This window comes from Ciconia boyciana, chromosome 5 (assembly GCF_034638445.1).
Source record: "Ciconia boyciana chromosome 5, ASM3463844v1, whole genome shotgun sequence".
In the NCBI taxonomy this organism is placed as follows: domain Eukaryota; kingdom Metazoa; phylum Chordata; class Aves; order Ciconiiformes; family Ciconiidae; genus Ciconia; species Ciconia boyciana.
The window spans coordinates 56,232,315-56,256,688 of record NC_132938.1 but is presented as its reverse complement, the minus strand read 5'-3'; the positions used below and the strand labels follow the sequence as shown (position 1 = coordinate 56,256,688).

The window sequence follows — 24,374 nt, the reverse complement described above, 5'->3', positions numbered from 1 at the left end:
AGGGGAGAGGCTCAATGCCTGGCTGGAGTTACAGCTGCCTTCACATGACTTCCTCTTTGGTCTCCCAGCCTGGCACAGCTGGGACATGGAGGATGTGCTGGTGGGTCACATCCTCCCAGGGAGCTCTTGGGACAGGGTCAGATGCACCACGTTCCCCACAGATGCTGTGGCAGCAGTGAACCCTGAAAAGACGCAACGAGGGGGCTTTTATGGTGCCCTCCAGCCTTGAAGAAGGTGACCAAACGCTGTGATTTATACCTCAAAATAATGAGCGACTGCTGAGGATATAGTGCCTGAGGGATTTTTTTCCATGGTAGCTCCAGTAATCTAGTGTGAGAGGCCTCAGCAGATGGGCAGAGTGCCAGTCACTCGCCCCTGGCAAGAGACAGTCTGTCTTGTACAAACAGATAAATGTTTTACTGCCAGTTCACACAGGTGGATATTCTCAAGGACACGGACAAGTTAGGTGCCCGGCTCCCTTTGACTTTAGAGTGATCGCAGAAGAGATTTAATGCAATGTAATAAAAATCACTGTGGGAGCAATGGTTGTCTGTGGCTAGCCTCCAAATGTGAAGTATTCACAGCCGCCTTAATTTCCAAGCGTGCTACAGTCTAGACACACGAAAGCAGCAGCATACTAACAAAAAGCTAACAAAAAATTAGTGTTCTGCACCAAAAACTTGTGAAGTGGCAGGGCAAAGCTGATGGTAGTGGGCCATAAGCATTGTTCACAGTGCTCTGCAAGGTCCATTTCTTCTTCATTACCAATGCCTCTTACTCCTGCTGCTCAGCAGTCTGCTAGCCAAAAGCACCAAGGTAATGAATGAAGACTCATTTTAAAGGGTTTTGTGACCCTTGAAGACATGTCTCAATAGGCATTTGAGGTTCTTTTATTAAAACGCTTATTTGTCAGTTAAATGCCAGCTACCTACTCCAAGGCACGCACTTGGTTCTGGCAGGAGGAATTTTTTAGGAATGCATCAATTAATTGAGGATTTTCTTCTTTTAAGCGGAATAACAACCCAGCGTAGGCTGTGCTTTGGATTCTGCTCCCATCTATAAGGGATGTCTGCAGACTTTCACAGCTCAGACTTTCTGGGCTTGGGAACAGTGTCAGTTCTGGGTCAGCATGTCTTGCGGGGTTACTGAGCGCACTGCTAGAGTCTGCCGGTTTGTATGATGTGAAGACTCTGGACATCCAACCCTAAAACAGTTACTAACAAACCTGTTCCTTCTGTTTTATTGCAGGCCTTCATGTGAGCTCCCTGACAGAATCGACAAGTAAGAGCTCTGTGCACACTGGCGAAAAGGGCTGCCGTGGGGTGGGAGGGGGGCAGCCTGAGGAAAGGAAACGTTCAGGGAACAGGGAGGCTCTGGGGCAAGAATGAACCTGAAGCATAGTACAGAGAAGCAGAGGAGTGATGCTCAACTTGTAGCAATGAGTAACTTTGCTGTGATTTCAGCTGAATGCCATGTTGGACTAGCAGATAATGACAAGAAAACAGGGTGGGAGCACAAAAAAAGTCCGGCCTGGCATATTATGTGATGCAATGGGAAATGGATATAAATAGAGTGTTTACCAAGGAGCTTGTCCTTGTCAGTGACTCTCATTCCTTGTCCTGTGGTTAGAAGCAGCAGGTCCCAGAGTAAGGCAAGAGTTTCCTGTGCTAGTGAACCTGTATTGTCCTTTTTTCCTTTCTCTGGGCTTTTCAGGAAACAGTCTCTTCTGTACTGCAGTTCTTGCTGCTGCTTCCAGCAAAAGTTTGTCCCTCCTGTTACCATGATGTGTTACTCCAATTGTTATTCTGATCCCAGATCGTTCCATAGCTGGAAAATATCTTCCAGATTCACTTTCCAGATCCAGAGAAAGTAGACATGATGGGCTGGCTTGTGAGAAACTTCAATTAATGAAGTGGATAACTGAGTTTAAAGGTTTTAATTCCTTAATCCATTTTATTCATTCAGTAGTGCTTCTTTTTAGCTACTGTATTTCTCATTGATGGTCTCAAGTAGTTAAAATGCTAACCTATGGATTTGTCTTTCCTGCGTTACTCATATCTTGGTCATTTAACAGAGAACTAGGAAAATAACCAGTGAATCTGAATCCTTAGTTTTTCTCCTGAGGAGATGCTGCACAAATACAGGGATACACATTCATGTTTTTCAGTGTAATTTGTTTCTGTTGACATTTTCAGTCAGTATCCAGGATAAGTCATTGCTGTGATAATTGCCCGCTTGCCCTGTATATCATGCAGTATATCAGGTAAGGTAGTGAAAAGGGCAGTAGTATTTCCCTGGGAAATCTAAAGCAATCACATGGAATTACAAATTCATAAGAATTATTTCAGTCACTTGATGATGGCTCACCGTTTCCACCCTTACATTATCACCCCTCAGCAGACAGGCACCACGGAGAGAGAACTTCTGCTTTAAAGAAACATAGTGATTTTTCAGAGATAAGGGTCTCAGACAATGATTGTTTCCTACACTATAGCATCAGAATGTCTCAGCTGTGGCTATATTGTTTAGGCACCACACAAGCACATAGTAAGTGATCATTTTTCCCCGGGAGGTTTCGGTCTCTGGCCAGACAAATGAAGGGGGCGGAGGGGGAGGGAAGGAAAAGAAACAGAGAAGCTAAACAATCTGCCCAAAATTCACACAGCTACACAACAGTAGAACCAAAATGAAAACACAGGTCTCTCAAATCCTTCCCTTTTGCACCTTTTGCACCATCAGTCAATCCACATACATTTTAAAGTAGGACTATGTGTCTCCTACTTACCTGGAAAATCCAGTATACTGGCATATCCAGCAAACCTGTGGAGAAAATGGCCCCTGGCTGTTGCCTGCTTTACTCCTCTTGCATCAGGAGACAATGTACTCTTACATATCTGAACAGACCAGTATGTTGTGAGAATGGGAATATGGGCAAAAGGAGAATAGTGGAGAAAAAACAATCACCAAAACATTTATCAATAGTGGGCCTGAGTCTTTAAAATCAGTCCAGCAAGGAACCCCTACAGGGTTGGGACAAACCAACCTTGTTTGTTACTCTAATTCAGCAAACTAGAATTACATGTACTGCCTATACAAAAAAGTAAAAAATCCATCTGTAAAAAAATGGACCTGTCATTCAGGGACTTAGCAGAACAAAATTGTATTCTAGCCCTCAAAATGGCCCTGGGAAATTGGTTTTAATGACCCAGCTAATTTTGTAGTTTCTACCCATCAAGTTGAGCCCTCTTCTATGCATCCCTACAGGTGTATGAGGTACGAATGGGTACCTGAGCAATGGATCAGAGCCTGCAACAGAGCCTCAGTGGCTGCTACCGTGTTCTCACTACTTATATACAGAGCTCTACTCTCTGTTAGGCCCCCTGCTTAACAGACCACCTTCCCCAGACACCTTTGTTTGAGAGCCATTTCTGGTATTTAAATGAGCAATGGAAATGCTCAGCCTTGCATTACAACTTCGATGCTAGGCATCTAGTTATCCATTTGTCCAGCTGGTCAGCTTCTTCAGTGGCCGTAAGCACACGTCTGCTCAAGCCTCCATCCAATACAGAATATAATGTAACTGGGGAAGCACCGATGTTTGCTTTTTCTTTTTTCTCTCTCAAAGTTCAGTGATTGTTTTTCCACAGACTGTATGCACAAGGTAATAAATATCTTGTGTTGTCGATACATGGCTCAAATTCAGATTAGCACCTGAAGGTAGAAATGCATTCCTTTAAACCCTGCCCTAAAAAACACCCAGAGGGTCCCAACAGTCATTGCTGTCCCCAAATGTGGCACAGAGAGCACGTACATCCTTTTATAACACTCAACTCTCAAGAAAATCACTAGCTACTAATATTGCACCTCTTTAGACTTCTTCATCTGCTATTAGCACTTTTTTTTAATTAGCAGTGAAAAATTTTGGTCTTTCTTCTTTTGGAGGCAGGTCTACTTTTCACTCTCTTGCTTGTTTATTTGCTTGTTAAGAGATCTCTTCTAATGTTGAACAGCACCTTAACCTCCTAAAAGTGAAGAAGTTTGTAGCTCATAACCTGTAAGTGGACAAGCAGATGATCCTAGGGAAGACTGCACCCATGCAAAGTGTGTGTTTCTTCTAGGTCACACTAGATAAACTTTTCCACCCCTCTTGCCAAGTTATCCAGGTATTATTGAAAACTATAGCTGTGGAGCACCAAATGGCTCCAGAACTGGGGACACAGAAGTTGCTTTGGGAGGGTAGTTTTTCAGGGGGAGTTGTTTGGGGAGTTCTGGCAATTACATGTTAACCTGAAAGGCAATATTTCTTTTGCAAATCTAGCTTTTGGCAGTCCTGGAAGCAAGAAAGTGCAAGAGAGTGCTACCCATTATTCTAGTGAGTGTTCCTGCTTTATTGTCCAGTTTTTGAGTTTTCAGTTGATCAGTTTGGCTTTTGATGAGTTATTGGAGCAGCAGAGAAATGCAACTGGCAGTTTTATTTCTAGCCTTACCAGACGTAGACCCTATTACAAACCCAATTTAACTGCCTGTTATAAAACTTCTCTCAAAGAGAAACAGAGCTTAACAAGTTGACACCACTCTCGCTGGAGAGCAGCACATTTATTCCCAAGGACTGAAGTCAAGGTGATAAAACTGAAAAAAAAATGTGAACACAGTCATCCCCTGTGGGAGAAGACACAAGAAAACATATGAAAATGTTGTTCATATACCGTTATGAGTACATATTATGTGAATATATTGTTCTGAATGTATTAGATGAATATATTGTTCATATTGTCATGGGAGAGAAGGACTAGGAGGGCGTCTTCTGCAAATGCTTCAAGCACTTGATATTTGCATGATGCATGTTACTTAATCTTTTATTTTAATATTATGCATCTCTAGGGCAAGAGTGTTGCTGCAGATCTGTTATTTCCTACCCAAAGTACTGGCTTAGCAAAATATGTTTGATGTTTTTCCACTGTAAACTTGTCTCCAGGTTCTCCCTCTAGTTCCATAGATGCACACACACATCTATATGAATATTAAATATTAATTGCACCAAGAGCCATCAAAGATGCTATCTCTAAATATGAGGCGGGCATGATGGCTGATGCTGAGGAAGGCTGCGGGAATGCAGCCGCAGCCTCCCCCGACACAGGGCTTAGGCCAGCAGGCGAGAGAGCACCTGTTAAATTTGAACGTGGCCAATTGCTGCCAGAAAAAAAGATAAATGGGGAGAAACTGGGCTTATATATTTCCTCGGGAAAGCTTCTCTTCGTTACATAATTCTTTCCTTTTTGCTTCTTGGCTGGGAAACACCTGTCAGGAAATGGCAGATGGTGGGAAATAATAAAAGGAAAGAAATGTCCTCATTTAAAAAGGAGATCTTGCATTTTCTATCCCTGGTTGGAAGTGCTGTGGGGAATGTTACTGAATTATGTAACTCCTTGGTGTCTTTCTGGGTGTACAATGTTAAAAGAGAAATAATTGCTTCAGTTGCTGAATTTCAAATGAGTCTTGTTTTCAAAAAAGAGGGGGAAAAAAATTGCATATATCAAAAATTTATTCCTGAATCATGACTGTTTCGCAAAAATCTTTGGGAACCATCAACACTGGCCCCCAAACTGACACTATGTTGTCCCTCTTTTGCAGGCGTTATCTTACCAATTGTCATCACCTTGATAGTCATTACCCTTTCTGTCTTCTCACTGGTGGCTTTGTACAGAATGTGCCAGAAGAAAACTCCAGGTATTTGGTTTGCTTTCTCTGTGATGGGAAAAAGATCAATGTGCTTTTTATTATTAAAAGATCTCTGGGGTCTTTTTAGATTACCTTAACCATAGATGTTGCAGTAGTCTGGTAGGAAAGCTTCTTGTATTTCAAAGTATTTTGCCTAAAGTAGGGAAGTAACACTTCATTTTCAAAATCAGTAGGAAGAACAGAGGGAGCAAAAATGTCTCTGATTTTTGGAGAATATATAACGCCATAAAGCTTTCTGTTCATGCTTTTGCAGCTACAAAGAGCTAACAAACAGCTGTGCTAACACAATCAATCAATTGGGTAGAAAAACACAGTGAAAACTAAGTTTGGAGATATTGTTTAACAAAATCACTATATTTATTTTATCTCTGTTCTAGATACAGGCAAAGAAATATCAATGCTTTCTTTTAGAAAATACCTGATATATACATACATACACACGCACACACACGTACATAATAGAAGTAAAATTTTCCAGTTACAGTATAATGCACATGGGCACAAAATACCTGAGCAAACAGTATTTTCAGAAACAGTCATTTTGACAGATCAGCTAAAGCCAGTATCTGTTTTGCTGCTGTCCATGAAATACTTAAGATAATGTGGGGTGTAATTCCATTAAATTCCATTTGTCAAATGTTTCAAAGAGTTGCCTGAGTGGGCCACAGGCAAGTGTAATTCTCCATTAAGTGAAAACCCAGATCTGAATCCAGACTGTGGGGTTTCTCTCCCTGCAAGCTGGCATGAGTTAGGAGACCTGTGCAGAGCTTCAACTGTGAAATCACCAGGCCTTGGAAATATAAAATCACAACAGGGTGTTGAAGCTGTAGACCAAGGCAAACAGTGTGTCGCAACCAATTTAGCCAATGACATGGAAAACCAGACCCAGGTAAACAGAGGAAGATGTGATCCTTGCTTAGGAAATTACTGAATATTTGGAGTCAAGAGATAAAGATAGGAGGTGAAGAACATTTCCTCGCCAGCCTCCCCCATGGACAAATGCTAGCAGGCACAGTACTAGCAAATTCACTTGGAAGCTAGAGTAGATCAGTATCTGTGGTGGTTCCTGCAGGATTTGTTCAGGTCTATCCAGTGTGCTTCCCCTGTGGATGGAGAGCCCTGTGCCCAGTGCCATGGGGCTAGAATTGGCTCCGTGTCTCTGATGTAAGCCCTCAGCCCCATCCATCTGCCTGTACTTGCACATCAGAACAAAATATGTTCAGTATATGATTCATTTAGGGGAGAAACCCATTCCTTGTCGGTGGGGATGACAGACTGTTCTCAGATGTCATGCCAGGTTAAACCCCCCCAGAGCGTACAGTCTGGCAGCTTGTTCTCTCACTCCCCTCACCCTGTATCTTTTAGCTCAGTTGTTATGTACTTGAGAACTGTTGCATGCTCACCTCCTCTGTGCCAGCTACCAGCGGATTTGGGAGCTGCAGGGAAAAATGCACTTCTGTTGTGCTCTTGCGCAAGTCACGTATCATTCTCCCTAGTTTCCAGAAGTATCGATTCGAGCAGTATCACTTCACTTTCATAGATGACATGATTATCTTTTGGGAAGATGAACTAGAAAAGTACCAATTACCATTCAAGCTGGTTGATTGTGTTAATGTACTTAATGCAATACTGCAAAATCACAACTAAGCCTTCTGCTAGCAACTGCAATAGCTATGTCTAAATGTTTACTTAACTAAGTTCCCGCAGTCAAAATGATATTAACTTTGTTCCTTCTTCCAGAGAGACAAGAGAACAGCACTGAACAGTAGGTTGAACCCTGTCTTTTCATTGCTTTGAGATCTATCATGGGGCACTTGAGATTGCAGCAGATTCTGCACGAGATTTCCTTTGATCTTTTTCTGTTTAAACATAATAAGCGGTTGCCACCCCAAAGAGAAATATCCTGTTGAAAGTGATGCGCTTGCAGTTATTGTACACCTGTATGCATGATAAGCAGCTGTTCCAGCGTGGATAGAAATGCGATGGCTCTCAACTGTTTTGCAGGGCATCCTTTTGAAACGGGATAAACGGCTTATGCTGTGCCATAGGGCCAATTGGCCCAGTCTTTTTTCTCTTTTTTTTTCCAATTTTTGCCCCATTGATTATTTTTTTCCCCCCATCTTTCACATCCCCCTTCTTTTGTTCATGTTTTCTCTCTTTTTAATGTTTTTTATTCTGGATTCTTTTTCTCTTTCTTTTTCTCGTGTCCCCCATTATTTCATTTTCCTCTGTCCCATCTTCTCTCCACTAGTCCATTTGCAGAGGCTCACTTAAAACAGTATTGGCATAAGGAGTTTCAGGAGAGTGAAACTGAAAAAGATCCATTACAAGATATATACTAGAGGCCATAGAGTCTGGCTGTGGCCTCTATGTTTTGCATGACCAACAGCAACATTTGGGCTGCTGATTTACTTGCTAGCCCTGACTCCCTGGACATCTGAAGGGGTCCTTCCTGCAATTCAATGTGGCTAAAAGCCTTGTATTGACAGAGAAAAAAGATGGCTCCCTCTTTTCCCCCCAGATGTAATTCTGTGGAGCACAAGATTGAACCTGGAGTCATACAGCTTGATTTATTACACATTTTAAAAGTGTTTTCAGAGATATTGGTATGTGGTGTTTTCCACCACCAAGACTTGCGCACGACCTCATGTAAAGCCCATTTCAAGCCTGCCAGTGTAGACTGGCATAGGTGCTGCCTCCTCCAGATCATAATCTTAGAGTTTTGTTTGTCTAAGCAACATGCGTGCTGAGCTGCATGCTGACTGTCTGCTTAAATGTTTTCTGAATTCAACAGGGCCCAATCAGACAAAGAAGGAGTCAAACTTCTTTCTGTGAAGACAACTTCTCCTGAGACTGGTAAGTGTTTCCTCTGTGTGTATGTCTGTCTCTCTGAGCCCAAAGATGAGCAGTTTTGGGATGTCATTTCCAATAGTAAAATCATCTTCAGTTCCTGTCAGGTCAAAGTCACTGCAAACAATTCCTCTACAGTGCAAATCCCCAGACTGGGAGCCTGTAGAGCTGCAGTGCAGCTGCACTGTGTGTGGTATCAGTATTTGGAAGTGAGAAGTATGACTGTTTTAGGGAAAATCATTTTTTAATGTCATTGATGGTAAGTGATCTACAGCTAGGCATGTTCAGGAGTAACCGTGATCATGATATTTAACAGCTAGATCTGGCTATACAAGGAAGTTTGAGGACTGGTAATATCCCAGGGGCCAACAGGTTTGGGAGTCAGAGCTGTATGTAAACAGGGCTCTGCTGGAGTTGGTGTTGGCAGTGCTCGGTCAGCCCTGTACCCAGCCACCCTTTGCATTCAAAATCCTACTCTCATTGCGAATTCCTCTGTCCTGTGGTTCACTGATCCAGTTTCTTGCAAAATACGAGTGTCAGAAAACCTAAAGGAACAGAGGTTATAGATAACATGCACAAAAGAAAGCAAAATTTCATCAACATAAGCGAAGAGATGGATGCAGTTATGGGTTCTGCAAGAAATAGGGTAGCACAAAACAAGACTGAGGCAGAACAAAATTCTGACTAATCTGATTCCCAGCTATTCAACAAAAAAACAAAAAAATGAAATCTCTCACGGTAGAACTACTCATGGTGAAACTTCCCCCCTTCACCCATTGCAGTTCACTTCCTCAGCCATGTATGTCCCACCTTCTCTCCTGCCTCATCTGCAGAAGTCCTCCAGGAAAAACAGCCTCTTCCTTTATGCTTTTTTAGGTATAAAAACCTTTTTTTTTAGGGTTTCTGGCCATCTGTTTCCCCCTACTGACATTTCAGAGGTTGTGCCATAGCTGCTCTCCCCTTTCCTCTAAATTCTTGAGAAGCCCTCTGAAACACAGGACTTGATCTGAACTATCCTCTACTTGCCGGCGAGGCACAGTTTGCACTTTCCAGCCTTCTCTGCAATTCCCAGCAGCTTTTGCACAATCCAAAACACCCACAGGGCAGCTCTGGCAGCCCTTGCAATAAACGAGAGTTGTGCAAGGTCCCTGCAGCCTCGCAGGCACAAAGCAGCACGCTAGCAGGCTAGAGGCGGAGGAGAAACATGCTCCATTGCAGGTTGCATCATTCTGCCCCACTGCTGCTGAGCAAATGCAAACTACACTTTGGCACCTAAGCTACTGCACTTCAGAGCTTTGTGATTCGGGATATTTTTTTTTTTAAATATGTCTTTGGGAATGGACTTTTAGCTTTATTTTAAGGGGTATGGAGTTGTGTGTATGTTTACATTTAAACAATAGGGGTTTTTTTGAAAGCTGAATGAAGTCAGAAACTGGAATTCATAGACATTTTTTGATTGATTCTGCCCTCATACCAGTTTCAACGATAAAGTAATTTCATTGGCAGCAGCAGAATTATTTGTGTTTTGCAGCAGAGTAAATGAGAAAAGACTCAGGCTCACTGTTTTTTTCACAAGATGAGGTCTGGTGCCTGTTAATCTGCTACTGGTTCACCAAGTATCTGAATTTCTTCCATCCAGAGGATGTTTGATATTCTTTTTTACTGAAGTATGATGTATGCATGCTATAATTGGAAGGTATGAGTCATAACCATTTAGAAGACAAGATTCTTGCCCTCTTCTCATTAATACAATTCATATTTAAACTAGCTACCATTTTCTCTTGAATCCTTACATCTTTATATGTTTCAAAATTAAACATGCTTTCACAAAAATGGAAGTCCTGTGTTTCCCCAGGTTTTTACAGACGCTTTACTTCTTAAATTAAAAGCAGTCTGAAAGAAGGGCCTGTTTTCTTACAGAAATATTTGTCACTCATACAGGTATTTTTGAATATGTTAGGATGCCTGCCCATTTGTGTAAGATTTACTTGCTTCATTAAAAGCTTGGGCATAAAGGCAAGTGTTTCTTACAGTACAGATAGAAACTTGAGAAATGTCTGACTCGTGGTCCAACTACCAAAAACAACTGCACTGTTTAAAACTTCTTTACATGTGTTCTTCTTTTTCCTTTTTAGACACATAAAATCCAGCTCAATTAAAAGGTGAATTCATTGTCCAGCCATTTAGAAAGTGTGTGTTATAGCCGCCTCTGATTGTACATACCAACAAAACTACAAAAGGTTTCGACTAAAACTAGAAAGTTCTTAATAGCAGCCTTAACTTTACAGTTAGACCTACATCATCCTCTCACTATCAACAGGCTGCTCAGCTGCCTAACGTCAAGCATACATACAACAAAGTTCTGCTTTGACATGTATTCAATTTAAGCTTAATTATAAGTATACTTTATGGATTTTTTAATTTTTACTTTTATTATTCCAAACAGAAGATTTTGAGATTGTATAATTGTTTCCAAAATGTGTAAAAACCATATATACAAACCAAGTAAGGATACGACCTACAAATTGCTCAAGCAGGCAACCTAGAAAAGCCCTGTGTCATGTTGTGCGTGATATATCTTATCAAATGTTATGGTGAGTTTAATTTTGCCTTATTTTATCTATCTAAAAACTAAGCTAGCTGCACATAGTCAGTTTAAAGAGATATATGTGTCCAGAGGGCTATTTATGCCATCTGTCTTGGACATGTATCTTGAACTGGAATGAGCTGACCTATGGAGGTCCATTGACTACTGAAGGATCCTATTTTAGGACTTCTAAAATTAGGTTCTGACTATAAATGAAAAGAAAAACGAAAGACTCCTTTTTCAGAAGCATAGCTGAATTAAATTTAATCAAAAATATTATTTCAAATGCCTACAATTCATCTGACAGAATACAGGAAAACAGTCTTCAGTTAAGCCTGGACTAAAGTAATGTTTTTTAATCGAGCAATATCATCAGGAACATAGGTAAAACTGAGCTTTCATATTCTCATTTTTTAAAACTCTTCTTAGAAACATGGAGTTGCTGATGGCTTATGAGCTCTAAGGCACTACTGGTTGAGAACTGATGTAAAGTAAAAAAACAAACAGGCAAAACCTGTTTGAATTTTTCAAAACCACTCTGAATTTTTCATGCACATTTGCCAGTGAACTGCAACACCTGATGCAAGATAAGTGCCTGTACATGCTGCTTATGTGAAAACTCAACTTGGATGAAAATGCTCATGATAGTGAATAGTCTCAAAAGTTTTACATTAATGTGCAAATACAGGATTTGCTACAGCCATTCTATGTTGACTATACAGGCAAATTTAGGGTGGCTCTTCCTAGGGATAATAAATGGTCTACAATACAGAGCTCTAGAAAGTCTACCTGCAAAAATATTTCTTATTTGGAATTCAATATAGCCCACAGAACTGCATGTCTGGCTTGTCAGTGGTAGATATGTTTCCCAAGAATATAAGATGGAGGGTTTTACTAGATGACTAAGAGATCAATACCGTCATCCATGATGTTAATGATAAAGTATTGCCTATCTGGAAAACATACCTAGCTTTTGCTGTAAGGGTTCTTGTGTATTTCACTGAAAACCAGTGAAGGTATTGATCACCTTTTAGGACTCATGAAAAATGTTGAGGGATGGAAATGCCTTGGTAACAGAAAGGTTGAGGAATAGAAATTGGGGTAAGGCTACTCCATACAGATGAATGATATGTGATAGAAACATTGATACCTGAGTAATGACTTGACAATCTTCTTTCATGGCCCTTGCCTGGAGTACCCATTCTAGAACAGGTAAAATGTATGAAGGACCTTTATAGTAGCAGCACACCAGTTCAATATTCAATATAAAGTCTCATAAGAATGTGGCAGATGGCATAATATTTCAGAGTTGTTAGGTATAATCCTGGCACCTAAGCATAAGCTGATTCATTAGGGCATGTTTTCTAACCAGTGTGCGCTCTTTTGAGATGGTAGGGGAGGATATGACTTACTCGGCTTCTAGGGGTATTGTCTGTTCTGCATTGAATTTGCTGGAAGGATATTAAATGTGTCAAAGCTGATGTGGCTCAGATTTTGGTGAGGCACCTGGAATGGAAGGTGGCTGGAGAAGGGTCCATGGTACATGTCTGCATTAGGGCTTCCCAAGACACCCACTGTGGACACAAATGAAAATTCAAGTGTTGCCACTAAACAAGGCTGGGAAAATATAGCAGGCAAACATGGATATTTGAGGAGACACCTGACCGGTCACATGTGAAACACCCTTAACTTACTGTAATCACGTTGGAGAAAGGGATCAATCAATCTCTAGAGGTGCTCTCAGGTGGCAGTGCAGTACAAAATAGTATGAACCGAGGATGTAGAACAACCAGTATTCCCCATATGCTCCACATCTCTTCCAAAAGCTGCTGTTGGTTAACAGTAGTAACAACCTTAGAGTTGCAACCTTCTTCGACTCAACGGACCTCCCACCTGTAGATTTTCATAACATTTCTTGGGTGCGTCCCTTGCACAAGATGAGCTACCTACCTTGAAGATATGTGGGATTTCATGGCATAGATTAATTGGACCCCATAACTTCAGTCACTTTTGACGCGGCCCTAGTTTGTGCCTGCAGCATTCTTCTGGACTTCCTGAATTTCCAAAGCCTTCTCTGTAAAGGCTTTGAGGATTCCTAGCCTTCGATGTCAGAGGCTGATGACTGTGCTATACATAGTGACCGAGCACCAAAATCATTACAGAACAAAGAAAAAACCCTTGTTCTCATTCAGCACAAAAACTTTCCTCAGTCATTGGAATACACATGAAGTTCAGCATCTGACGAGACAGTCCACTGTGGTGCTAGGGTTTGGACCTGGAAAATCCTGTGGTCTTCTGAAATTATGTGGTTGAATGACTATCTTCATCACCGCTTTCCATGAATCTCCAAATGCTGAGACTGTTTAATTATTCTGCCTGTGGCTGTGGTAGAATGGGACAAATCTGGAGCTGGGGTATAGGATTATTCCTCCTTGGTTTCTACTATGCTGAGCACATCTGAGCATGGACCGTGGCATTTAAGGAGGTAAGAAATCTTTGTTTTTTACCTTATTAGGGGCCCAACCCAGGGAAACTTACCCATGCCAGGGGGCATGGTTCCATAGCAGGCCATGGGGTTTTCTCAGCATGCGTTGGTAGTTTCATCTCTCTCTCATCTTGTCTAGGAGCCAGGTGGATGCCTCTACAAGCAGGTGAAGAAGCCAAGTCTCTAGGTGAGGCACTCTGTCACTGAAAATTCCCTTCCCTCTTCCTCTCACTTGCAAGATAAGCAATGTAGGTCAGCAGAGAGCAGTGTGCTGGTGTGCTGCACACTTAGAAGCGGTAAGAGCGGGTGTTCCTACTAATGTGAGGGTATGATATTGATTATTTCTTTTTCCTATTACAAGCTGTACTTTCAGTGTCTTATTTTTTTCCCTGCAGGTAGAAAACCTAGAAGCTGCTTCATAGAAAAGGGTCCCCTCACAACAAAGAAATAGATCAAGTACCTGCTTGCCTTTCCTTCTCTTTCTCATTTTCTGATACTCTTATTTTTTTAACCTTGTATTGTATAATGGCCTGAAGTTGTGTTTTCTTTCTTCATAGAAACTGAAGAATAAACTTTCTAAGCTGTTTGCAGCTCATGGCTGGATTCTGTTTGTGTTTACTCGCACCACAAAGACCTGACTGCACACACTTCCCGCTGAGACACTTGGGCAAAACTGTAGTCAAAACCATTAAATAGCGTATGCTTCTTTCTATGTTTCTAATTCAGTCTGTGAGCTGTGCGTATTTGCAAGAGTTTCTAAAGCAGTCTCTTACAATCAGAGACCGCTGAGGGTCAGGTGATGTTTTCATCGGTGGAGTGTTTGCTAACTTTCCAGCCTGTGGCTTTCTGAGATGTTCCTCTATTGGGGGAGCCACCTCCCCACTCTTTGCTGGCTGTTCAGCAGCAATTGCCTTCCTATCCTTCACCTGAATGTTTCCATACACGCTCTCTCTGCCATGATGAATTGTACAGAACCTTCTGTCCTGCTGACAGTGGCGAGGAGCATTTTGCAGGTGCATGGGTGAAGTGCGTGGCAGGGGAGAACTGCAGCACGTTGCAGGTGCTGGACGCACTGACCCACACCAAACCCAGGCAGTGCATCCAGGCGCTGGGTCCAGCTCAGTGCTGTTCTCCAGCATCTGTAATGCACCCCCCTTTCTTTTAGTTCAGCACGGTAAAAATAGACATTTAGATTCCTGTGTCTGCAGAGGTAGTTTTATACTTTTATAAAAAATAGGTTTCTGCAATCACATTTTATGAAAAACTTGCTTTAATTCTTTGCTCCAAACCAGATTGCCACTTATAAGCAATTTCTCAGCAGCAGATATCACAGTGAAATAACAGTGCAACTCATTTTTTCTTACAGACAGTGTAATCTGAGATGCAGTACAACCGACTTTTTATGTCAAAGGCTATTTTTTAGATCCTTTTTCTTCCAGCGTTCCCAATAACGTCAAAGAGGGCTTTGCCCAGGTTAAAGACTTTCTGTACTCATAGTGATATGACCTGTTAACTCTCTTTTATATCATCATGTTCTGCAGTATATGTGTATTCTGAATAATATATTCAGATTCTGAATCAAATGGGGGGGAGGGGGGGCGGAAATTACAGTGAGATTAATACAATAGCCTTCCACAAAGGTGAAACAAAGAAATGTTTGTTTCAGAGTTTCAAAATTGATTTTATACAATCTGTAATTTCAGCTGATTGTGTGCTCATTACTTATTCACATATACTGGCATCAGGGTGCAACGTTAATAGTCAGAAACAGGTATATTTGTGAGAGTGAAAAATGAAATCAAATACTGCACAAGTGAAATTTTAATTAGGAAGAAAACCTTGTGTTTTCATTGAAGTACTATTGCTTTCCTGGTTAAACATTTAACTTTGCAGAGTCTTCAGTATCTGTGTACTCAGTCTACTTCCCACGCACGTAAAACAAACATGTTGAAGGATCAGGGGTTATGAATACAAAATTTTTCCTATTACATCTTCCTTATCCTCATCCTTTTTAAGCATGACTGCATTTTAGAGGAGGATGTGTGCACTGTGTATTGGATCAGGCCCGGTGCCTAGGCTGCCAATTTACTCGGGTAAATCGGTGATCGGGGCTCCAGAAGAAGTGTTTGAGGGGTGCCACATGGGAGGCTGTGTGTATGAAAGACCGGTGCTGTATTACAGTAGTTGCTAAAGCACCTTCTCTTTTAATATTGCAGCTATGAAGCTATGATCTGAGCCAGCTGTGCCTGCTCAGATCCTGGATCTATGTAGCCTCAAATCCTGTCACTGAGGGTGGCTAGCATGAGATGTGGAGGGAAGGATCACAAAGAGGGCAGGAGTCCAGAAACGTGTCCTCCGCCATAGCCTTCCAGCAGTCTGTGGCTTGGCCATGTCCTGAACCAGAGGTTGTATCTTTGGTGCTTCACAGTTCTCAGTGGCTTTTACTTCCGTTAATTTGTCATATCCCCTGTGGCATCTGCAGCCTCCTGCGGCAATAAGGTAGACAGTTTAACGACAGATCTGTCTGTATGACGTGACAGTAACGTTTAGAGGCTTCAAGGTGCCTATGTCTTTTGTGTTTACAGTCCAATTTCAGACAAAAATCAACAAAGAGGTGCAACATCAGAGGATGAGAGGGAGAATAAAAGGTTTAATGGAAGGTTTTGCTTGTCAACTACAACTTCCATGTCAGTATCAATCTGATTTCATTTTCCAAATATTATTCCTAAGGCCTCTTTCTCAAACTGTGCATCATTTCTTTCAGTTTTTGTAGAAGTGCGTGATATATATGAGGTTGGCTTCTCGCTGCCCTCTGCCAATCTATATGAGCCCACAGCTCCTCCTCCATCAGGAGAGGTGTCACAAGGCAGGACCGCAGGTAAAGGGGGTCACGTTGCACTTGCAGCTGCGCAGTTGACAGCGCTTTGTTAACTGCACCAAATACTTTCTTCCAGTTCCCTTCATCTCCACGTTCTGCAGTTCACTCATTTCCTTATCAAAGTAGACAAACGTGCAATGAACTTTGAACCCAGTATCAGAAAATTATTGGCATGGTACCTATCAAATGGGATCAACCGATACTAGATTACCTTTATGCAAGATGCTGTGTAACTATATTGTGAGAAGCTGATGGTTCAAGTCTCTCTTGATACCTTCCATCTCCTAGTGTGCAACCCTGCAGTTTGTGTGCCACCCTCCCCTAAATGGATAACCCACAATCAACAAAAGTCAATTTTTCACTGATGATGTTGCCCAGCAATTTTGCTCTTGTTGGTATTAACGATACCCTTTCTCTCTCAATGACAGCCTTCAAACCATGCAAGTAACCCGTCTAGACTGGTTGAGCACCGCCACTGCACTGTGTATTTTCTCCATTGGCAAACAGTTCAGTGTGAAATAATTCCTTCAGTCAATTAAAATATCATCTGTTCTAACAAAATACTAAACGCCAAGTATTTGTTTTTCATTTCCCTTATGGGAAGCAAGGTCTTGTTCATAGTGGATGATGGTTTGGGGGCAAGTTTGGTTTGTTTGCAGTCTTGGAATTTATTTCTGTCAGCGAGGGCTATTTTGAGATCAATAAAACTGTCTTCCTGCTTGCAACTAACCTGAATGTTCTTCTTAATTTGCTCTTTGTGTTGCAGCCGGATATTTAGCGCAACATCAAACTGCTGAAGCGTTAGACTCCAAAATTGTTCTAGACACTTCTCTGTGCAGTCTTAAGGCATACTGCAGCTCTGTATCCAAAACTGTGTGTTACCCTTTGTTTCTGTTATCAGAGAGCATCTGTGTGACCATTTCTTCTCCAGTACATAATCACTCTCTCTTCATCACTGAACTGCTAGTTGGCACTAACGATTATAGACCCTGTAATGCAAACATCTTCAGACACGTTTGCAGCCATGGAGTAGCGATAACTTGGTTTTGTTTCAGAATTCTTGCAGGCTCCTGCCCTCTTGGGAGCGCAGTGGCAAAGCAACGCAGAGCATCCCTGCCTGCAGCGAACCCTCATCGGACAATCACTGATGTTACGGGGGGACGTTGACCCCAGCAATAGTTTGTGGCAGTTCACTGTTTCCAGGGATTATGCTTATAGGAAATCTGGATGGGGCATGTGAGTGTCTGTGTGCTGCAGTCTCAGGGTCTGCAGTAAGGCAAATTCACCGCTCCTGTCCTGACCACCGCTGTGGGCAGGTACCGCTTGAGCAGCCTGCCTCCTGCAGCCAGCACTGCCTCACCCCTTTCCTGCCCGGAGCCAAAGCCTGGGGACGTCGAGGGGATGTTATCCAGGAGCTGTGCTGGCTCTGGAGCCTCGCCTTAGGCATGTTATTCTCCTGCGGTGCAAAGTATAGTCTTCCATGTAAGTCTGCCTAATTTCTAGCGTAGGCAGAGCAACCAGCTGAGAGTGGAACTGATAACAAAGTATTGACATTTCTTCCAACTACTGAATATTATCTTCTCCATGGTAATATTTTTCTCAATGAATTTCTCCTACACCTTCTTTTTTAAACAATCTTGCCAATTTCTCCATTTCACGCCCTATTAAATCTTCTATTTCTGTATATTGAACAAGGAAGGTAGAAACATGCAGAAGGAAGAAATAATAAAGGAAGAAACAAATAAAAATAAATTAAAAAATAAATGAGAGTTCTTGAAAATCTCATTCCTTTGTTAGTACAAAACAATACAATATTTGAACTGGTTCACTTTATTTTAGCTTTTCAAAACACGATTTTTATCTAACAAAAACTTTTTGCCTACCAAAAATGGATAAATCTTGTTGAAATGTTTCATTTTTTTCTACCAGAAACTTGTGCTTCCCTTTTCTCTAAAAAATTGTTTTATGAATTATTGAAATAGTTGCTGAAGGCCTTTTTAGCTGAAATTTAACATCATCAGAACTTCTGAAGCTCTAACTTAGCAACACTTTATAGTATTATTAAAATAATTTTATCCAAAATTGAACACTTGAGAAGGAAACACCATTCCAGCACGTTATTGTTGAACAATTTTCAGTGTTTCTCATTGAACCCCATTTGATACCAAGTTTTCTACTCATCTCCAACAGGCTGCACTAAATTAAAAAGCCCTTTTTGCTGCCAAGAAAAGCTGTCTGAAAACCATTGACGAGTCTTTTCTATTTTCTTCAGGAGTGCAACTACTTAATTTGACTGCTAATTATTTAAATGCCTAATCAGTGAATTTGTTATAATCCTAATTTGTATTACAATTTTCAACCCCAGGCTACAGATCATATGCGAGCTTTTTAATACATATTCACTTTTGCTAGAATGTAGTACATCTCTTCACTTTCTTGCCTCTCGTGTACGTGTCAGGCATTGAATTGTCTCCCGCAGGTGAGCAGAGAGGCAGAGCGCAGTTTCCTGGAGGCATTTGGGGTTTCCCCCCCTCGTGCCTGTTTCCATGGGGCTCTGTCCAGTCTGGGGGTGCCATTCCCTGTTCATCTCCATGTACGAATCTCTGGTGCAAAGAAATCCCACTGCAGTTCCTGGGACACGCGTTTGGAAATAGGACAACTGTAAACACATCCTCATCTGGAGGCTTATTTGTCTGCCTATAATTGCTGGCAGCGGCTCCGCTTCTCCAGGGAAGGAGGAGTGAGAACTGTCTGTAATCCCTGACTGAAGTTGTTAAATGTTCATTTTCCTGCTTTGCAGGAACTGAGCTGCTGTCAGCGATATCGGCAAAAATTAATTTTATAGTTGTATCTTTTTATAATTTAATGTTCTAATCATAGTTAAAAATTAATTAAAGTCATATGCCTTTTCTAACCCCTTGAGAACTGCCTTGGAAATACTTTGTGGTAGTAACCCACCATTTGAGAGCAAATCATAGAGGAAATAAGCTATAAAACACAGAAAGAGTAGGAAAAATCTATTGTGTGGACAGGTTTTGCTGGTTAAGTAAGTCTGACAAGGAGACTGGCTAGTTTGTACGGTGGTCGGTGATGTGTCCCGCTAGACTCATTTGTCCTTTTGTCTTTGCATGTTTAAGTGATGCAAATATATTTTCTGTTTCTTAGGAGAGCACTCATCTCAGGGGAAGAATAAAACTCGGCAACTCTTCACACCTCAGCAATAAATACGTAAGTTTATTGCTTTTGTCTTACGCCCTGTAAGAGTGTTCGTTAGTCTTGGTAATGCTTGTTAGTCTCAGTATTGTACCATGTAACTAAACAAAAGGGTTAAAAACGCAAAACAAAAAGAGCAATGACTTCAGTTGGCGGCAGCCTCAAGGAGCAATGGCTTAAACAACGCTCAGCTTGAGCACACCATCACCAGGCAAACTGAGGGGCGAAGAAGCTGCCACCTCGCAGAGGTAGACCTTTTTAGGCATATCATTTGGCTTTAACTGTTCAGCTTTTCCTGGTTGTAATTCCCTAGGTGAATTTTGGTTTTGTCTGTGTGAGAAGTAAGAGATTTTTTAAAGGCAGTTACCTATAAAAAAGGAACTTGGTACCCAGAATTGTTCAGCTCCTTCGGTTTCATTAAAAACCTGTGTCCGCTCCACATCATGCAAAAGCAAGCACTTCATTGAGGTGGTTTATTATGGCTTGAAATCCTTGGTGGCTAACATCCAAAACTGGCAGGTGTTGGACAGTATTTTTATGTGTGCAAGGGCAGAGACCGTCAGAGCACTTCTGAAACCCACTGTTTGTGAGGTGGGTGCTGCATTTTCCTTCATGTACGAAGCTCGCTCAGGAACCGCAATCTCCACTTCTCATGGAGTTGCTTCTCTCATTTGTGGGGAAATGGGGTCCTTTGCTGAGGGTGGGAGAAGGAAGCAGCTGAGGGAAAGGGGTAGGCTGTGGAAAGGGCCCTGTGTGACCAGGATAGTGCAGGGAGGTAGAGGAGAAGGATGGCCCTGAGGATCTAGGTGTCCCAGCATATGTGGGACGGACTGGACAGAGGCAGCTACGTTGGGCCCAGATGAAGCCCAGCCTTCCACCGTCATTGTAGGATGAAGCCCCTTTAGGACGGGTTCCATCACCCCCCACTGAGAGAGATGTAGTTGACTAGAAATGTGGAGAGACCCTTTTGCAAAACATCTTTGATGTTTTTGGCCTATTCTAATTTCCTTCAGGATGTACAAACTGAGCTTTCCTGATGCCAACAGTAAGGACAAAATAACCTTCTTTGTCCCTTGAATTAGAGCAGCAGAATGCAATTTTGCCTACGTTACTGAAAACCCAGAGGTGGTTCTGTTTGCGTGGATGCAGGACAGTGTCCTGGACTATGGATTTACTCCTCGTTGTCTATCCCATGTTGGATTTACTTTATGTTGTCCATTTCAGCTTACTCTTATGCTCCTGAACAACCTTACCTGGAATAATAATCTTGAGATACTGTTGTCGTTTCAGATGTGAAGCAGCCTGTTTTATCACAATATGCAGGAGCCTCCCACCAAAGTTGCAGTTCCGCAGGAAATGTGGAGCAGCTGAAGCTTTTTACCAGGCAGGACAATTGCGTTAATGACCAGCTCTTGACTTCTAAATCTGAAGTGTCTCCTGTCCCTTCTGGAATGACACATAATTTTTTGATGGCTTAATAACTGGTATATCATATGTATTTATTATTTTCACATATAGTAAAAGCAGGAAAACTTTCAATAAGGTTGAAGAGAATGTAAAAATCAGGTGATGTTTGCATAGTAGTTACTAAAAACACTTTCTGCACATACAGGAAGGAATATGTTAGCATACTTTGTTGAACTTATGGTAGATAGGGTTCTTTTAATTGTATGTAGCAAAATACAAACAGGGCCTGACCCTTGAAACAGTACTGGGCATATTGCCACTATGAAAATTAATTCAGTGATTTCCATTAGACTCCTCACTGTAGCACACACTTTGCTTGTCATAAATGTTTACAGGATGGGATGCCTGGGTGAAATGCTGAAGTGTGTGCTTTTTTCTGTGAAGGGGGGAATATACCTTGCACTGAGGCTATTTGAAGTTCTGTAAATTACTGAATATGATCCTTGTAATGTGGCAGGCAACATAGTTTATTTTCACCTGTTCCTTGGCTAATTGCATTACGTATGCTATAAATGTCTCCTATATAGCCTGGGGCGCACAGTGGGGATCAGCAAGATAAGCAATTTTACAGATGAACCTTCTTCCCTCTGTTCTGAGTAATGCATGGGATTCCTGTGGGTTATTGAATAACTCTGGAAGTTTGAAGAGTGTTTCAAGTGCTAATTACACACTCTCTTAATTTGTACAGAGCTGGCAATTCAAAAATATCAAGTAGTGCTTCTACCTGCATGTATCCTATTTTTCTAGAACTATAAATGTTTGAAAATTATATTACTGTGAGCATCTGCTCAGTCTCAATCCACTGACTCTGGTAGCATGCCAAGAACCTCCATTGTTTTATTGGCAAATGGAAGGAAAACAACTGGTGGTGTAAGTGCAGGACCAAGAGCCAGGTCGATGATCTAAGTTTTGATACCAATTGTACAATGCTTTTGAGGAACTTCTCTCTACAGTTTCCCTCTCTGAAATAATAAAACTTACCTAGCAGTATGGTAAGAGATTGAGCAGATTTGTTAGTTCATGTTTATACACGAAGCTGAAAAGCGTTCATTCCCCTGTGCTTGACCGTTGCTCTTATTTCCATTTTGATGGGTCTAACAATCCTCTGTCTTAGCGGCACCAAGAGAAACTTTTGATGAAGCTCCGTAAAAGATGGGGAATCAACAAGTGTCCTCCATGCTGCAGCTGAACTTATGTGGTTCATTCAGGTATTCCTGGATCACTTGGGTTGCTCAGGAGCAGAGGAGTCTTGGATGCCTACTTTGGAAAGGTCAGGCCATCTAAAATATGCTAGTTGGCATCTGCAGCTATTCAGATTCCTGATTGCTGAAGCTTCCTATGAAAAAAGCAATCATTGTGGATTTTCATGTTGATTTAAAAAAAAAAAAATATTTTGTAGCATGTTGCATCATACTGAAAGGACGGTAGAAAAAAGCGGAGAAAGATTGTGAAATATATATATATATGTTTGCGCAAAATTTGTTCAGAAATACCCTTGTGTGTCAAGAAAAAAAAATTTAACTGCCTATTAAAAGTTATTCTCTTTATTAAGCGGCTCTTATTTTTCTCTTTGCAGAAATGCAATGCATTTCCCATACCTAATACAACTATTGTTCATTACTCTGCATTCCTGTAGCACAGAGTGAGCCGAAGTCTTTATGGGGAGCCTAGAGAGCAGACATTAGATATTCTGGGCATGGTGGTGGCAGGGGGAGCATGAGACCTTGCAGAAGGCATGCCGGGGGTGGCAAGTGGAGTACAGAAATCTCCTCCTCATTACAAGAGTTAATGGGGAGAGGGCAGGGCTTCCTGCAAATCTTGGTACTGGAAAAGTGAAAAACACCCAAACAGGGGAAGATGTTTGGGCTTTTCATGATAAGGGGCATGGCAGACAACCAAGCTCTCATCGGAAGGCTGGGAAATGTACCTCAAAATGACTGGCTTGTGTGAGTGTGTGAAGCAAAAGAGGTGGGTTTAGTAGAGAGCAGAAATGAAGAACCTGTGATCCTCTTAACCCCTGAGGCGACAGAGCTTGTGGTAAAGGGAAACGTACGAACTTCTTCCATCTGTGTGAAGGATCAGGAGGGAACTGATGTTTATATGAAGGAGACAAGATAGATTTGCTTGAAGGATATCTGTAAAGCACAGAAAGGATTTGGAAGAATATTTGGGGCTCTTTCTTCTGCAAAGCTGGAGATGCTGGAATTGGCTTTAATGGGCGGTGATGAACTGACTGCAAAGGGAACTCAGTTATTAAAGAAGAGAAGTTACATGCAACGTAGATGAAAAAGAAATGAAAAATCAATTCCAGTTGCCTGGCTCAACGGCTCTAGTGTAATACATGTCTGAAAGATCCACTCGAGTTTTTCTAGTCACTAGCATGGCAAAAAAACCCAAAAACAACAAAAAAAAAACCCAAAAGCAAAAGTTGGTCCTCCACATGCGAGGTTTGTCTATATGAGGGTACCTAGGAAAGTGGATCCACATTTGTAAAATACTTTCCAGTAAAGTTTGACTCAATCTTCTGTGGACAGCCCCACCTAAACTGAGTGTTCTTCAGCTTCTGTGCCATAATTTACTACAGAAGTGAATGATGTCCACTTCAGTGTGGAATGAGCATGCCCACGCAAATGTGATTGAACTGGACCCGCTTTCAAATTAGTTCAGCTCATAAGTTACTAGTTAAACAAGTTTCTAGGTCAAGCATATGATTCTGATCTACATGTTACAAGACTAAAGAACATAACTGGCTGGCAAAGACTTTGGGATATCGTTAGTCACTATCAGTAAAGCCTGTGGGGCTCAGGTTTCCCAGGAGAAAGGTATTTTCAGCACTGTTCACCTCAGGCTCAACTTGGGAAGGTGAGTCGCTGTCTTCAAGGATAGAAAAGTTTCCCTGAACCCTTCCCAGAGTCCTAACCCTGTTCAGTTAAAAGACTTGCAATATTTTGGGAGTGATCAAATTCATGCAGCACACTGGGATTTTGGACACAGTCCCAAACAAGACAGGTGGGCACTAAAGAAAAAAACAAACAAACAAACAAAAAAAGTGTATACAGTGTCTTGACTATTGGCTTTCTACTCTAAGATGCTGTATCGAGCAACTTATTTGACTCACAGAAGAGAAAAAGTACCAAAAAGAAAAAGACTTCGAT

The 24,374-nt window shown here is 41.6% G+C and overlaps 1 protein-coding gene across 5 annotated transcripts in view; it reads left to right on the top strand.

Annotated features, from left to right (window-relative positions):
• The window catches only part of EMCN (endomucin), a 57,031-nt gene extending 34,265 nt beyond the window's left edge, over nucleotides 1-22,766 (top strand). The window contains exons 6-13 of one of the 5 annotated variants that reach the window (XR_012042671.1): nucleotides 1,249-1,281; nucleotides 4,319-4,372; nucleotides 5,632-5,727; nucleotides 7,480-7,504; nucleotides 8,534-8,595; nucleotides 12,733-13,661; nucleotides 13,801-13,848; nucleotides 14,057-14,134. Coding sequence is in view for 3 of the 5 variants with exons in the window: in XM_072862503.1 (XP_072718604.1) it covers nucleotides 1,249-1,281; nucleotides 4,319-4,372; nucleotides 5,632-5,727; nucleotides 7,480-7,504; nucleotides 8,534-8,595; nucleotides 13,801-13,848; nucleotides 14,057-14,112 (374 nt within the window). In the remaining 2 variants the exon portion in view is untranslated. The other 4 variants (XR_012042672.1, XM_072862505.1, XM_072862503.1 and 1 more) reach the window with 4 other exon arrangements.
• Nucleotides 22,767-24,374: the final 1,608 nt, after the last annotated feature.